This window comes from Bacillus rossius, chromosome 18 (assembly GCF_032445375.1).
Source record: "Bacillus rossius redtenbacheri isolate Brsri chromosome 18, Brsri_v3, whole genome shotgun sequence".
NCBI classification, from domain to species: Eukaryota; Metazoa; Arthropoda; class Insecta; order Phasmatodea; family Bacillidae; genus Bacillus; species Bacillus rossius.
Genome location: NC_086345.1, coordinates 11,718,415 through 11,733,667, shown reverse-complemented (window position 1 = coordinate 11,733,667; position 15,253 = coordinate 11,718,415). Strand labels below are relative to the sequence as shown.

At 38.7% G+C, this 15,253-nt stretch overlaps 1 protein-coding gene across 1 annotated transcript; it reads right to left on the bottom strand.

Moving 5' to 3' along the window:
* Positions 1–320: 320 nt before the first annotated feature.
* LOC134541319 (uncharacterized) lies at positions 321–11,401 on the bottom strand. Its single transcript, XM_063384723.1, has 2 exons — positions 10,971–11,401; positions 321–5,072 (listed from the first exon to the last, which is right to left on the bottom strand). The coding sequence occupies exon 2, from the start codon at positions 4,572–4,574 to the stop codon at positions 2,940–2,942; it is 1,635 nt and encodes a 544-aa protein (XP_063240793.1). The 5' UTR covers positions 4,575–5,072; positions 10,971–11,401; the 3' UTR covers positions 321–2,939.
* Positions 11,402–15,253: the final 3,852 nt, after the last annotated feature.

The following is a 15,253-nucleotide window of genomic DNA, read 5'->3' as shown; positions in this document are numbered from 1 at the left end:
CCAGAGACGTCACTAAACTAACCCATGCAATATTAATTATTTAAATTTGAAGCAATAATAATAATAAAACCAGCAGTATTTTAAGGTAAAAGAGAGAAAATTGTAGACAGAAAATATATTAAAAATTATTTTATGACTTAACATTTTGTCACGTCTCACTTTCAGAGGGGGGGTTCAATTCTTCAAAAATGTAGCTCTGAACATAAGAAACTCAAAACATTAACTAGCCATAGAGCATCTCACTGAGGATTGAATCTTAGTAGGTGTATTCTTATACAAGAATAGAAAATCAGGATACTGAGAAAAAAATAAGAGTAACCTAAAAACAATAGAACAATCACATTTATTTATAACAATTAAATAAAGCTGACAAATAATGAGGCACCTTCCATGTCCGCTACCAGCCTTATAGATATTCCGACAGAAAAACAATAAACCATATATAAGATTTTCTTAGTAGTACTAACACATTAACATAATCGTAATAATTTCCTCCAGGCCACCCAGTGATACCAAGCTTCATTAGCTCTTCCACAACTTCATTTTTAAAATTTATTAAGAACATCCACTACCTTGAAACGGATTTTAGAAATTATTTAGTTTAAGTTTATAACGTCATCATTTACATGAAAAGACAAGGATCGTGATGCAAACAAATTACCGAGTTATACTTGAAAATAAAAAGGGAACGGTAGTGCTCAACGTATTACACGTTAAAACCACTAAGTTTCTAAGAACAAATTATTTATAAGAGCAAATAATACACCAAACGAGAATTTTTAAAGTTAACTACGAAGAAACACTGAAGGCTAAGAGTCCGGCATCACTCAGGCGCCATTTCCGATAGCACTCACCTAACCATTACCAAGTCGCCGCGCGGCCGGGCAGCATGACAGCCTTCCACAGGATTACCGCCCCGCGAAAACATTTTACATCTCTTTTAAGCTATTTTCTTGGCCGCAAAACCCCTACGGGGAAAACATCCTGACGGGAAGTTTTCCTGTGTTTTACAAACACGTAAAGTTATTACAACAAGCCGGCCGCGCGGTCGGCCGCGCCAGGTTGCCCACGTAGTCAGAAAACCGGCCGCTAGATTGCGACACTCGCCTGCGCACGGCGACTGCGCACAATCTGCGCTCTCAGCTGGCCTCAAAAAAAAACGACAAACAAGTCTGCGCCGCGTTTCTCTGGAACTGCAGCAAACAACGTGTCAGCTGGCCTGGCTGAAACGCGGTCACGCCTGCGTTCCCAGACAAAGACGTGCAAGACTCGCACTCTTCCAGCCCCCCCGCAAACCCAAATCCAACAAAGGTGTTACCCCATCTTAGCGTGAGGGAAACCAAGTCCCGAACTAGCGAAAAGAATTTAAAATTGTATTTTCAACAAATAAACTAATTAAATAAATTAATGATAATTTTGAGCTACGCGACATCACCCCGGGCGGCAGGAGCTTGTGCCCCACAAGCTTACAACAATGCTTGGGGAATATTTAAGTTTGCTTCAAAAAAAAAACCAATTGTCCCTATCATTTCTATGTGATCCAGTTACAAATTTAAATTAGTGATTACAGTGGTTGTTGTTTAGGTATAAATACCAACTCTAAGTTCTACTAGCACTTATTGACAATTTCCTCTCGGAGGACAAATGTGTTTTACAAAATTTCACATGTTAGCACTGCTTGGGACAGCAAGCAGCCAGGAGGGATACGGCGAAGAGATGCACCAACTCAGGGCAGAGACAGGAACAGCCAGCGGAACTGTGAGCTGCAGAATCACACCCCACTCCAACTTCTGCCTCTCCCAGCCGGTTCATCCCGACGTCGTTCATCCCAACTGCTCGTCATCCACGGTACACGACACCATTCCTACACAAAATACATGAGCAGCATCAGGAGTCATACAATTACAAACAACTAAAAAAAAAACTCTCAAACATCAAAATAATAGTGAACAAATCAAACAATTAAATTATCTTACTTAAGTTAATGACGTATTTTCATGTGTTTATCAAGAAGTATTCATGAGATCAACATAGATCAACACAACTAACCAAGGAGGGTCATACCAGGTATCAACACAAAAATAACTTTTAAAGATTCTTAAAACAAGTAACTATTCAAAAACTAAACTCGTAACTCATCTGCAATATTCAACATCTTGAAGAAAAGCCTACCCCCCACATTTCGTAGAGGAAGGATAAGGTAAGGTACCTAATAGGAAAATTTACAACAAAAACTTGACTGTGTCCACGTGTAGGTTGAAAGTTTATAACTACACTGGCCTTGTCTTGCTATACACTTTGTTTTGAACGTCAGGTCAGTAGTTTCAAACGATGGATAATTCTAGTCTTCTCGATAAATTTGTTGTTTGGGGGGCCACACCCTATCGCGATGCGTAATCACTGTCCTTGGACATGGCCACTCCCAAACCGCTGATACTCCTGGTAATCGTGCATCACCACACGATTCGACGATACGGGCACCAGCCCGCAGCAATGGGTAGAAGCAGGTCCTCTTCTCCCAACTGGCCCACGTGGTATCTGGCTGACCCTTAACGACGCGCCTTCTCCCAACTCGAGAAGGGACAAGAGTTCTGGATGGAGCTGCACCACAGCACTCCTTTCGAAATTGCCCTTAACAAGTCCGCCTCAAAAGTCATTCTCTTCGATTGACGAAAACTATCAATGTCACTTCTTGAATAATAAAAACACAAGGGGGGGGGGGTTATGGTGGAAAATGGGAATACGGAAAGGATCCCACCCACTTTCTCAATGATTAGTCCTGACGTCATAATTCCCCTTATTGAACCTGGTATTCTCCCTCCATCGTTATTTGGTTCTATAAAAATTATTTATGGGCGCATGCCCCTTCACATAAACATTAATCAAATTCTAATTTTTCTAATCGTAGGTAAAGCTTTACATTGAACAAAATTCATTCACTACTGATCATCACAAATGGAAATGGTTACTTTCAATTCCTCCCCAGTTTCACTGGATAACTTAGCTACACAACCATTATCTCTGGCTAGTATGTCTTTTAATTCTACCTTTCCACTGGTAGAAGGAACAGCATTTTCTACTGTAGTCGAGATTTCTACAGACATACTGAGGGGTTTCCGATTTCTCAGATATTTTAATAACAGAACTAAAAACATTCCAACTATTACCAATATAGTAATTACAGTTACACTTATTTCTATGCCAAGGGTAGTAACATTGTCCAAGGCGGATACTCTTGGTAGCGTTCCAATACCTACTAGATATGGATTTTTAATAATAATAAATAATAATACACTACTTACAATGGAAAGCGCAATACTCTGTAAGTTTTTCATTACAAATCTTGGTACGTTTTCTGGTTCTCTTAAATGAATCGGGTCTAAAGGGGTTTCAAACTTTGTCAAAGAAAAATTTAAATGTGGTATTAGAGTTGGCCAATTTTCATCTAAACAATCCATTAAGGATGGAAAAACTGTATGTGTTGACGTAGGATGAGGGAAAATTTTCAATTTACGTAACTTCGTCCAAGCAGCTGGTATTACATGTACCAATTGAAATTTAGATTTTGTTAACGCATCACATGGATACAACTCGTTAATTTTAAGTTCTTGGTTTAAATACAAACGACAATCACACGGTACTTCTATATCTACAGCTCCGAGGATGTCTCCACTTCCTAAAAATAAAGATTCATTGTTATGTTTCATGCATTGCAAGTCTAATTTTCCTGACGGGTTTGTTAGGAAGTACCGCTCTGGTCCAGCCTGGGTGATCATCAGTTGGTTTCCGGAATGGCATCGAAACGCACATGTGGTACTAAGATTTTCAACGGTAATCCCCTGAAAAAGAGCCTTTGGACACAAAGCACTACCTAGGGTATCTCCGGAGAACCTGGGAACAAAACACAATTTATCTTCAAATGGTCTACAATCTAATAAATTTCTACCCTGAATAGTGATTAGATGGTCTCCATCCACTGCCAGAAAATTCGGAGCATGATCCAAATGACAAGTTGAGTTCTTCCACTGAAATGGGACTGCGACGAACTGAAACAATCTCCAATTGGAATTTAGTTTAACAATTGGTACTTTAATTTGAAGGTATAAATTTTCCTTGTGGACTTGACATTTACAAATGGGTAAATTAAAATATTTCTGAACTTCTGATACACTTATGGACAACGCATAACCATCCCTATTAAGAATTTCATTTAGCATATTTAATTTCTCTTTCAATTGAGCTGGTGTAACTACAATGGCAGGTATTTTATTTGACCGGCACTGGTCCAGAATCTCTAGTCTTGTAAATGTATGCGCTTGTTTGGCTAATTGAGAGGCCAACAGTACCTGAAACTGGAATGAATGTCCTATGTCTTGAACCATTCCTGAAAACTTAGTCACCATAGTCTCTCGGAGGTCTTTTAAGTAATCAGACAAATTTGTGAATTTTGATTGTACTCTTTTTAGAATTCCGGTCATTCCCTCGTTTATAACAAAAATAGTGTTGCTCATATTTGCCAGTGCCTCATGAGTGTTTAAAATTTGTGATTCCATCTTGTTTATGTGTTCTGACATTTGTTGTTCATTTAGGAAAAGATTATTCAATTGACTATTGACGGCAATGTCACAACACCAATGAAAAAAACTCTCCAATGAAATTTAACCCTCGTCTTTCCCGAACTTGAGACTGAAAATCCAATACGTCATCCCCTGCTGCTTCGTTTACCTTATTAATTAGCATGTCAGTATAAATTAAGCTATGTTTTAATTCTTTGAAAATAACACACCATTCACTTGAACTATTGGAGGGACAAGAAGTGATTTCTTTGATACTATCCTGAATGTCATCTAATTGCATTGGCCAAGCAACCTTAAAATTTACTGGTACCGATGAAGTGTACAATGTTACCTGAGGTATCGGCTCGAAATGCGCTCCCGCAACCACCCCCACTGCTCCTTCAGGTAGCGGTCGATGTTGTCTGCTGCTTCCCAGCTGCAGGAGCACCAGGACGATGTGTAGCATCCTCATCGTCAGTACGGAAGATGATCACGCCTTAAGACTCTGTAAAAATTCTATACAAAACTAAATATTAGACACGCTCAATTTTTGTTTACAAGTGTTACAAAACTTTCGAATTATTTTTTTTTTCTCTCTCTCTTTGTTTTATTTAGTTATCCACAACCACAATAAAAAAATCTCTATTACATAACTTATCATAACTTATACACTGTAAAAATTTTTCATTCTCTCTACGTTTGTAACTTCGTAAACATCTCTGCCTCGACTCGTCTTCTTTAACCTGTACAGGTTATTAGACAATTTGTCCACCACAACATAAGGACCGAACCATTTATGCAATAGTTTCTCTGACAAACCCTTTTTTCGAACAGGTGTGTACACCATAACCTCCTGTCCTATCTTATAGGTCACCGCTCGTCGTCTGCGGTCATACCTTTTTTTATCGATACCCTGTTGTCTCTTTAAATTCTCTCTGGACTGTCGCAGGATCTCCTTCCAACGAGTACGCAGTCGAAGGCTGTCCTCATCTTCTACAGGCTGACTTAATTGAACATCTGAGGGTAATACAGGTTCTCTACCATACATGAGCACAAATGGGCTAAATTTTAATGTTTCCTGCCTCGCCGTGTTGTATGCCAAAGTGACCAAGGGTACATATTCATCCCAATTACGTTGTGAGGATGCCACATACTGAGATAGCATCATTGCTATTGTTCCATTTAATCTTTCACATAATCCATTTGTGTTTGGCCTGTATCCTGAGGTTTTCAAACTTTGTACATCCATTAACCTAAGTAATTCATTAACGACTTTGGAAGTAAAAACTTTTCCTCTATCTGTCAATATGGAACATGGTACAGAATGGCGACAAATTATGTTTTCTAGTAAAAACTTAGCTACGTCATTGGCGTTACTAGTGGGGGTGGCTTTAGTCTCCGCCCATCGAGTACCGTAATCAATAGCAACAAGAATGTATTTGTTTCCTGACACGGTTTTTGGAAAAGGGCCTAAAATATCGACACCAATACGTTCGAAAGGTTCACAGATAGGTAATGGTTCTAATAACCCTGCTTTCTTTTGAGGAACTCCCTTTTTCCCCTGACATCCCCTACAACTCCTTACATAGGCCTGAATCTCTTTTAGCATATTGGTCCAATAATAACGACGTATAATTTTGTCTGCGGTGCGAACTACTCCTAAGTGACCGCCAAAAGTGGGATTGTCGTGACTTTCCCTCAGAATTTCAGCCTTTAAGCTTTCTGGGACTACTAATAGCTTGTCTCTACCACTTGGGTTAGAGTTATTTTTGTACAAAACACCATTCAGCAAAGAAAAATTTTTCGCTTGTCGGCTTAACTTATTATCGATTCCTGACGGTTGAGTCAACTCAGAAATTAAAGGTCTTAGACTCACATCAGAATATTGCAGCTTAGCTAAATCCACATCATGCATCACAAAAACAGGTAACTCAAGGGATTTTTCTTCGTCAAGGGCTGTCCCTGTGTTGACAGCATTTCTACTCAAACTGTCTACATGTACATGAGTTTTTCCACTACTATAACATACAGTGTACTCATACTCCATCAATTTCAATGCCCACCTGGTTAACCTTCCTGCGCTATGAGCATTAAATTTCAAACGATTCAAATAACATAGGCTATGATGATCGGTTACAATTTTGAATGGCTTCAGGTAAATGTAAGGCCGAAACTGGTCTAAAGCATAAATCAAGGCTAAACATTCAAGGTGAGTTATAGGATATCTAGTCTCAGCTGACGTGAGAGTTCGACTGGCATAGGCAATAGGTTGTAATTTTCCATCAATTCTTTGTAACAATGTGGCTCCTATCCCTAAGGTACTAGCATCTGTATGTATTTCAATGGGCTGGTTTTCCTGGAAGTGAGCTAACACGGGGGAAGAAATCAGCTTTTCTTTCAAAATTTGGAATGCTTGTTCTTGCTTGTCGGTCCAGATAAACTTTTCATTTTTCTTTAGCAATGTCGACAAGGGTTTCGCAATCTGAGAGAAATTTGCTATAAACTTACGATAGAAAGAAGCTAGGCCTAAAAAGCTTCTCACCCCTCGTTGGTCCTTAGGTGTAGGAAATTGTTTCACTGCTACTACTTTATCGGGGTGGGGTCTAATCCCTTCATGGTTAACCAAATGTCCCAACACATCGGTTTCAAAATAACCGAAGGTACATTTTGACGGTTTCAAGGTTAAATTAGCATTTTGCATCCTTTTAAAAACTTGTTCTAATCGGTCAAGATGTTGATTAAACGTACTGCCCACTACTAGAATGTCATCCAAATAGACTAAGCATGAACCCCACTTTAACCCTGCCAAAGTCTTATCCATGTATCTCTGAAAAATTGACGGAGCGGTTTTCAAACCAAAAGGAAGGGTTTCAAAACAAAAAGTACCATCGGTGGTAACAAATGCAGTTTTTTCCTGATCCTGTTCAGCTACTCTCAATTGGTGGTATCCTGAATTCATATCCAAGTGAGTAAAATACTTAGCACCAGTCAAGTGACTTAAGAAATCATCTATTCGAGGAAGGGGGTATTTATTATCCTTAAGAATAGTGTTAAAACGACGGTAGTCCACACACATCCTATAATCGTTGTCTTTTTTTCTAACAAGAACAACTGGTGAACACCAACTCGTGTCACAGGGTCTCACAATCCCATTTTTAATGTGTTCTTGTACTATGTTATGAATAATTTCCCGTTCCCCAGGAGAAACTCGATAAGGTACAGATGATATGGGTGTGCTGTCCCCTGTATCCAGAAAAACTACTTCCTCTTTTGTTCTCCCTATCTGGCTGGGGTCCCAACTGAAAACATTTTGATATTTATACAACAACTCTACCAGTCTGTTTTTTTGTTCCTCTGGTAACTCTGGATTAATGTTTAATTTAGACACATCAAAATCGACATTATTTTTATCTCTAGCTTGTAATACCTTAGTTACTTCTTTGTTCTCGATACTGGGTGTTTCCTCAAACTCATTTAAATATCCTAATTTCATTCCCTTATGAAGAGTAACTGACTGGTTAGTAGTATTAGTAACCCAAATGTGAGTATGCTGTTTTCTGTTTACAATACTCCTAGGTACAAGTACAGAATATCTGTTGTAAATATCCTCCTTAGGCTCTATCAGCACCTCATCAGGTAAATTATTTCCTTCAAAATTAATTTCGATAAGATGATGCATCCTTGGCTCTACTCTAACATGATTGTGAACTGTCACACAACCTAACCTGAAAATATTTTCTGGCTCGATTTGGCTTAACTCCTGTGTTCCATCCTGACCTACATTATGATTAACCCGATTTTGGTTTTGATCTACTTGAATTTTGTCTCTTTTTACTTTGGTTTGGCTTTTAACCTCCCTTATTTCGGTATTTGTGGTATTTACGAAGCAATCAGGACGTGTTATGGTCAATGACATTTTCTGGCCTCCCTTACAAGAAATTTCTGCTCCATATTTGGTTAAAAAATCACATCCTAAAATGATCCCTTTTATTGGGGCTTCCACCAGACCTACCGCATGTGAATAAACATACTGTCCTAATTTAAATCTTAATTTGGCCATCTTATTAAGTTTCTGAACTCTTCCTGAGACTCCTGTAAAACCTCTTGGTTCTGCGGATTTCCAACAACTTTTCGGTACTAATCTATCCTCAATTAGTGATACCGCAGCTCCTGTATCGATAAAAACGGGGATTTCTTTTCCGAACATTTTTGTCTTCTGACTTAAAATACCGTCATTTTGTAAAAGAGACATTTGGTTAACAAGGGACGAGTTGTCACCCCGACCGACTCTCGCCCTATTTAGTTTCCCTGTTGTGACGTTTTGCAATCTCGTATCAAGTGACCTGGTCGTTTGCATTTTAAACAAATCGGCCTACCATCTGAGGTCCACTGTGGTCTGTCAGTTATTTTTGGAAATGAATTACTTGGGGTCTGCCTGAAAAAATTGTTGTTCTGATTTCGATGGTATTGTGTTAGTGTACTGTTATTTTTGTAATTTCCTCCCTGAGTTCGAAACTGTGACTTTGGTTGTGCCTGTAATCTCATGGTATCCAGTTCCCCGCGTAATTGTTTTAATTGTTTATTAAACTCTATCAAACTGTCCTCAATTCTCGTGTTGATAGATGACAATTCTCTTTCTGGTGTTTGAATTTCTTTAAGATTTCTGATAGGTACTTGTTCCTGTTTCGAATTTACCCACTGTGTCCTCTCATGATTTTTAGCGTAATACAGACCTGCCTCAATATTCCTCAAATTACCTAGTAACTGTTCCACAGTATTGTTTGGGAAAAGCATAACTTTCTCTACAATGTCTGGCCTTAACCCACGCAATACATATCTAACCTTACTAGCTTCATTCATCTTAGCATCAAGTCGGTTACAAAGATTCAATATGTCGTACACAAATGACTCGAAGGGTTCATCTACTGCTTGTACTCGCGCCTGCAATCTTAACTCTAAGTCCTCTATGTGACCCACTCTCACAAACGCATCCCTTAATTTATTTGCTAATTCCTCAAATGTAGTTAAATTCTCCAATGTGCTCTCACAGCTGTCATACCATTTTAAAGCAGGCCCTCTCAAAAATGTAGGCAAGTATGACAAACATTTTTGCTCATTCCACCCATTTACCTTGGCTGCTCTGCGAAACTGTTTTAAAAATTCCTCAACCTCCTCACATCTCTTTCCAAAAAAATATCCCGGGTCCACAAAACACCTGCCTGTCTCCATGTTTAAATTCTGATCTTTCAATTCTGGTTTTATGTCGCTTAATTTATCTTTTAACACTTTCAATGATTCATCATCTGACGAAGAACTACTATCACTGTTCTCAGGGTTTTTTACTTTGTCATCCAATATTTCAATTGTGTATTTACTAGCCATCCCTAATAGACTCCACCTTAAATTATTTTCATTAGTCCTTAACTTAAGCATACATTTCACATTTCACCTTAAATTAATTATTGTTAGACAAATACAGCCATCCCTGGTCTCCCACTGGTTTCCTGAAATAACCTAAAATAAATTTTATTATCATTACACAATTAATCCTATAAACACATCAATCTTAATACACCAGCTGCACTGCATGCTCTTCTTCTTCACTAAAATAAATCAAAATGTTAGACCACACCTAACACTCTTATCTTAATTTATTTTTCAGTATCCCAACATTCTTTATACCTACTACCCGGCGCCTCCACCATTTGTCACGTCTCACTTTCAGAGGGGGGGTTCAATTCTTCAAAAATGTAGCTCTGAACATAAGAAACTCAAAACATTAACTAGCCATAGAGCATCTCACTGAGGATTGAATCTTAGTAGGTGTATTCTTATACAAGAATAGAAAATCAGGATACTGAGAAAAAAATAAGAGTAACCTAAAAACAATAGAACAATCACATTTATTTATAACAATTAAATAAAGCTGACAAATAATGAGGCACCTTCCATGTCCGCTACCAGCCTTATAGATATTCCGACAGAAAAACAATAAACCATATATAAGATTTTCTTAGTAGTACTAACACATTAACATAATCGTAATAATTTCCTCCAGGCCACCCAGTGATACCAAGCTTCATTAGCTCTTCCACAACTTCATTTTTAAAATTTATTAAGAACATCCACTACCTTGAAACGGATTTTAGAAATTATTTAGTTTAAGTTTATAACGTCATCATTTACATGAAAAGACAAGGATCGTGATGCAAACAAATTACCGAGTTATACTTGAAAATAAAAAGGGAACGGTAGTGCTCAACGTATTACACGTTAAAACCACTAAGTTTCTAAGAACAAATTATTTATAAGAGCAAATAATACACCAAACGAGAATTTTTAAAGTTAACTACGAAGAAACACTGAAGGCTAAGAGTCCGGCATCACTCAGGCGCCATTTCCGATAGCACTCACCTAACCATTACCAAGTCGCCGCGCGGCCGGGCAGCATGACAGCCTTCCACAGGATTACCGCCCCGCGAAAACATTTTACATCTCTTTTAAGCTATTTTCTTGGCCGCAAAACCCCTACGGGGAAAACATCCTGACGGGAAGTTTTCCTGTGTTTTACAAACACGTAAAGTTATTACAACAAGCCGGCCGCGCGGTCGGCCGCGCCAGGTTGCCCACGTAGTCAGAAAACCGGCCGCTAGATTGCGACACTCGCCTGCGCACGGCGACTGCGCACAATCTGCGCTCTCAGCTGGCCTCAAAAAAAAAACGACAAACAAGTCTGCGCCGCGTTTCTCTGGAACTGCAGCAAACAACGTGTCAGCTGGCCTGGCTGAAACGCGGTCACGCCTGCGTTCCCAGACAAAGACGTGCAAGACTCGCACTCTTCCAGCCCCCCCGCAAACCCAAATCCAACAAAGGTGTTACCCCATCTTAGCATGAGGGAAACCAAGTCCCGAACTAGCGAAAAGAATTTAAAATTGTATTTTCAACAAATAAACTAATTAAATAAATTAATGATAATTTTGAGCTACGCGACAATATTGGTATCATTCATATAAAAGATTTTTTAATTTAAAACCGAAACACCGGTTTTCAAAGATCATGCTATAACTAACTGTATTATAGATGTTCTAGTTATGTCCCAAAAAATAGTTAAATATTTAACGCCATTGACATCACAGTGATATATATATATATACTTCAAGCATTACAAAGCTTCAACGAAGTCAAATTCGGACAATTGTACGACGGAAAATAATTGTGGCTTAGAAACTGTTTAAAAAATGAAGGCGTATTTTGGTTCCTACACAGAAAATATTTTTCTGTTCTTTTAAAAAAGATTTTTAGGGAAACCAGTTACCACGAAACAGTTTGTTATGCTACAAGAAAGACATTGTAACTTTGTACAAATTAGTTTTACGAGATAGTACTGAGTATTTCTTCCGAAAATTGTGACCAAATTAACTGATGTTTCATTCATGCATTATTTTTAAAACAATGGATAATGTAATCGAAAATTCAACTATTTGACTTCATTTTGTTCTATCATGCTTATTATGTGCACAGTTAATCTTGAAAGCTAATCGTGCACCAGTTTACAGATAACTTAATCTATTTGAGACACTGGGACAACACAAAACTTTAATGTCTGGCTAAGAATCCGAACACAGCATTTCTGCGAACCCAGCATTTTGTAGTGATGTAGAAGTTTCCATGTAAGATTTATACCATTTTTGAAAATCTGTAATTTTACATGAATATTTCTGTTCCAGAAAAAAAATTGGTTGTCTGTAAAGTCGGTTTACGGACGATAGTTTAACGTGACAACATCATAAAAAAACATTGATGAAATGATTGCATGCTTTTATGAATAAAATTGAATCATTTTTATTGAATTATCACTATTTTGTATGGATACAAAGAAGGAGTGAAATGAAATCTACAATTTAATAGATGAATTTACTTTTATTTTCACTCATTAATTCAAATCTGTTTATTAATTTAACGAACATATTATTTTAACTATAACTTTTATACATGATTGCTATTTAACTTCTTCTAATCTGTGTTATTCTGTTAAGGATAGGACGATGATAGGAAAAGTAGGAAACGAATGGGAGTGTTTCAAGTTTAATGTGCCTCTAAAAAGTCAAATCGATTGTTGTTCCAATGGAGTGGAAGAGAGATAGATGCGGCGCAAGCGTACAATGAGCGTAACGGGACACCGCGTAACGGGACAATATGCGTAACGGGACACTTTTTCGTGCGTGCAGCCGGAGTTCATCGATTTATTAGACGTTGTCACGTCAAAAAAATTATATATTTACAGTTTTACTTTCTCCTTCACAAAACAACGCTGATGGTGACCTAATCTCCAACGGATTCCAAATCACTAAAGCACAGACACTGAGGTTACAGAAACAAAACATGCCAAAGTCATGTTCCTTGCCTTGAGGGCGTGATGCGTTAGCGCCAATCACAATCAACGACGAAGGTTCTCCAACTTCAAGAAGAAAAATGGGGGGGGGGGGGGGGGAAAGGGGGGACATGAAAAATCCAAGGATCTTAAAAAAATTTGGTGAAAAAGAATATCAGTGTATGGTCAGGGAAATAACTGTTAGGTCAGGTCAGGTAAGTTAAATGCCTAGTTACCTGCCAGCAAGTCTGCTATAAGTGCGGCTTCAATGTTCTAGGCGCGACTGTACTGTCTCTAATGCTTTCCCACTTTTCTCCCCTTCCCCCTCCCCTTCAACAAAACACACCAATCTCAGGGACTACATGAAGTTTCCAGAAGCTGAGGACACGTGACCACTTTCTTTACAAGGAGTCTTTAGCCTCGCATTTATGACACAACTGCAATTATCCAGCTGAACCTTGTATAGCGGCCATAAAATCACCACTGTACGAAATACAAATAAACAACACTAAAAAAATACAGGTATTTTCTAATCCTAAATGACAATTCATTTAAAAAGTGAAAAGGATCGTGGTCACAAGAAAAAAAATAGATACACCAAAAGTGGAATACTTTTGAATTCGGCAGTCCCACAAGTTAAGCATACTTTATTACCTACTGTTCACTCACGAATTCGCGGCAAATTTTTACAAAATCTCGTTCAGATATGAAATGAGTGAGCAGGGCAATTCAATCATGTACCTTAAGAAAAGAATAAATAGGCAAAGGTAATGAACAGAAACAAATTATGTCACCGTGGATATTATTTTTTCAGCAAAGATGAAGAAATGTAACCAAATTGACATTTGAAAAAAAATGCTAAGGATTTTAGTGTTAGGTACGTGGTGGGGGAACCGGTAGAGGAGTAGACAACAGGGACATTATGTAGAAATGACGCAGCATACTTTCACACTTGCGTATTTGCGCAATACCATAATTGTGCTCTCGTATACCTGAGTATAATTTTTTTGACTTGAATACGTCTTTAAAATTGCTCCCATAGTAGGAGGCAATTAAAAAAAAATTAATGATAAAATCGTGAGATAGAGTTTGGTGTTGCAGCTACATGTCTATCATCTCCATCCAAAATTTAATCACACCACTGGATAGCTAAATGATCAAAGAATTCGTTACGCTAAGCGAGGACTGTGACGCATTGCGCGCGGTGTAAGGGGGAAACGCCGCCATTTTGAGGTCTTTTTGCATGCGTTTCGAGATTTCCATGTAGTATAACTTTTGACTCGGAGAAGCTACGACGTTCGTTTGGGTTTCAGTCGTCAACTCTCGTCAAAATCTATCGATTGCATTTATAAAACATTAGTGTAAAATAGTTACAGTGAATATATATATGGTGTTAAAATAAAAATAAAAACTTATTTTATATTTTGTATAGAATATATTAGGCCTACCTGTTACGTACCTACACGTATTCACGTACAACACACTGCCGTGTCCATGGCAAAGCCAACCCCTATTTTTTTTATTGCGACCTCAGCCTAATGATTAGAGACCGGATAAATTCGCGGGTTCAATGACCTTTAGGATGGATTCCAATATCCTTTACACACTCGGGAAAATGCCAACTGTTCATTGGCTGCTGAGTTGCGAGTCGTCTCAACTGGGTGGCCTGTGATTCGACACTTCTATGTGTGAGGGTCTCTAAATGGCCCTCAGTCCTCCAGATTAACGGTGGACCAACGGCAGAAGCAGCACTAATGTATAATTATTTGATTTTTAGCATAGCACGTAATGAACCCGCGAATTTTTCAGGTCTCTAGTGATGATTTAAAAAGCAAGAACGTACGTGCACTCCACGTAAGGAAATGCGGTGCGGAAGGACGCGACGCTTGACGTCGATCCACGAAACACTCCTGACGTCACACAGACGCCGCGCCAGTAGCCTGCTCGTCGTGTTCCTCCGCTAACGCGACCACGACCCGAGTATAAAGACCCATTGTGTCGGGAGTATTAATTTTCAGCTGGCTGGCAGCTGGGGGGAAACGACAAAGTCGCCCCCAAAAAACCAGTGCCCCTAAACACCACAAGCGGACACAACCGTCCAAGCGCCCAACCCCCGCATGGTAGACTCTTTCTACTCTGACCAACTCTTCTTCCTGAACCATCCTTCTGTTCCTGTAACCAACCTGCTCGTAATTAATGCACGAAATTTTGCATCCCGCATGAAAGTGCTCAGGGTTTTCCCTCTGTCTATGGAGGTTTTACCTGGGCCCAACTTATCTAGTTATAGTCTAGTATTAAGATAGGGGAGTTAGTCATGGCGCCAATC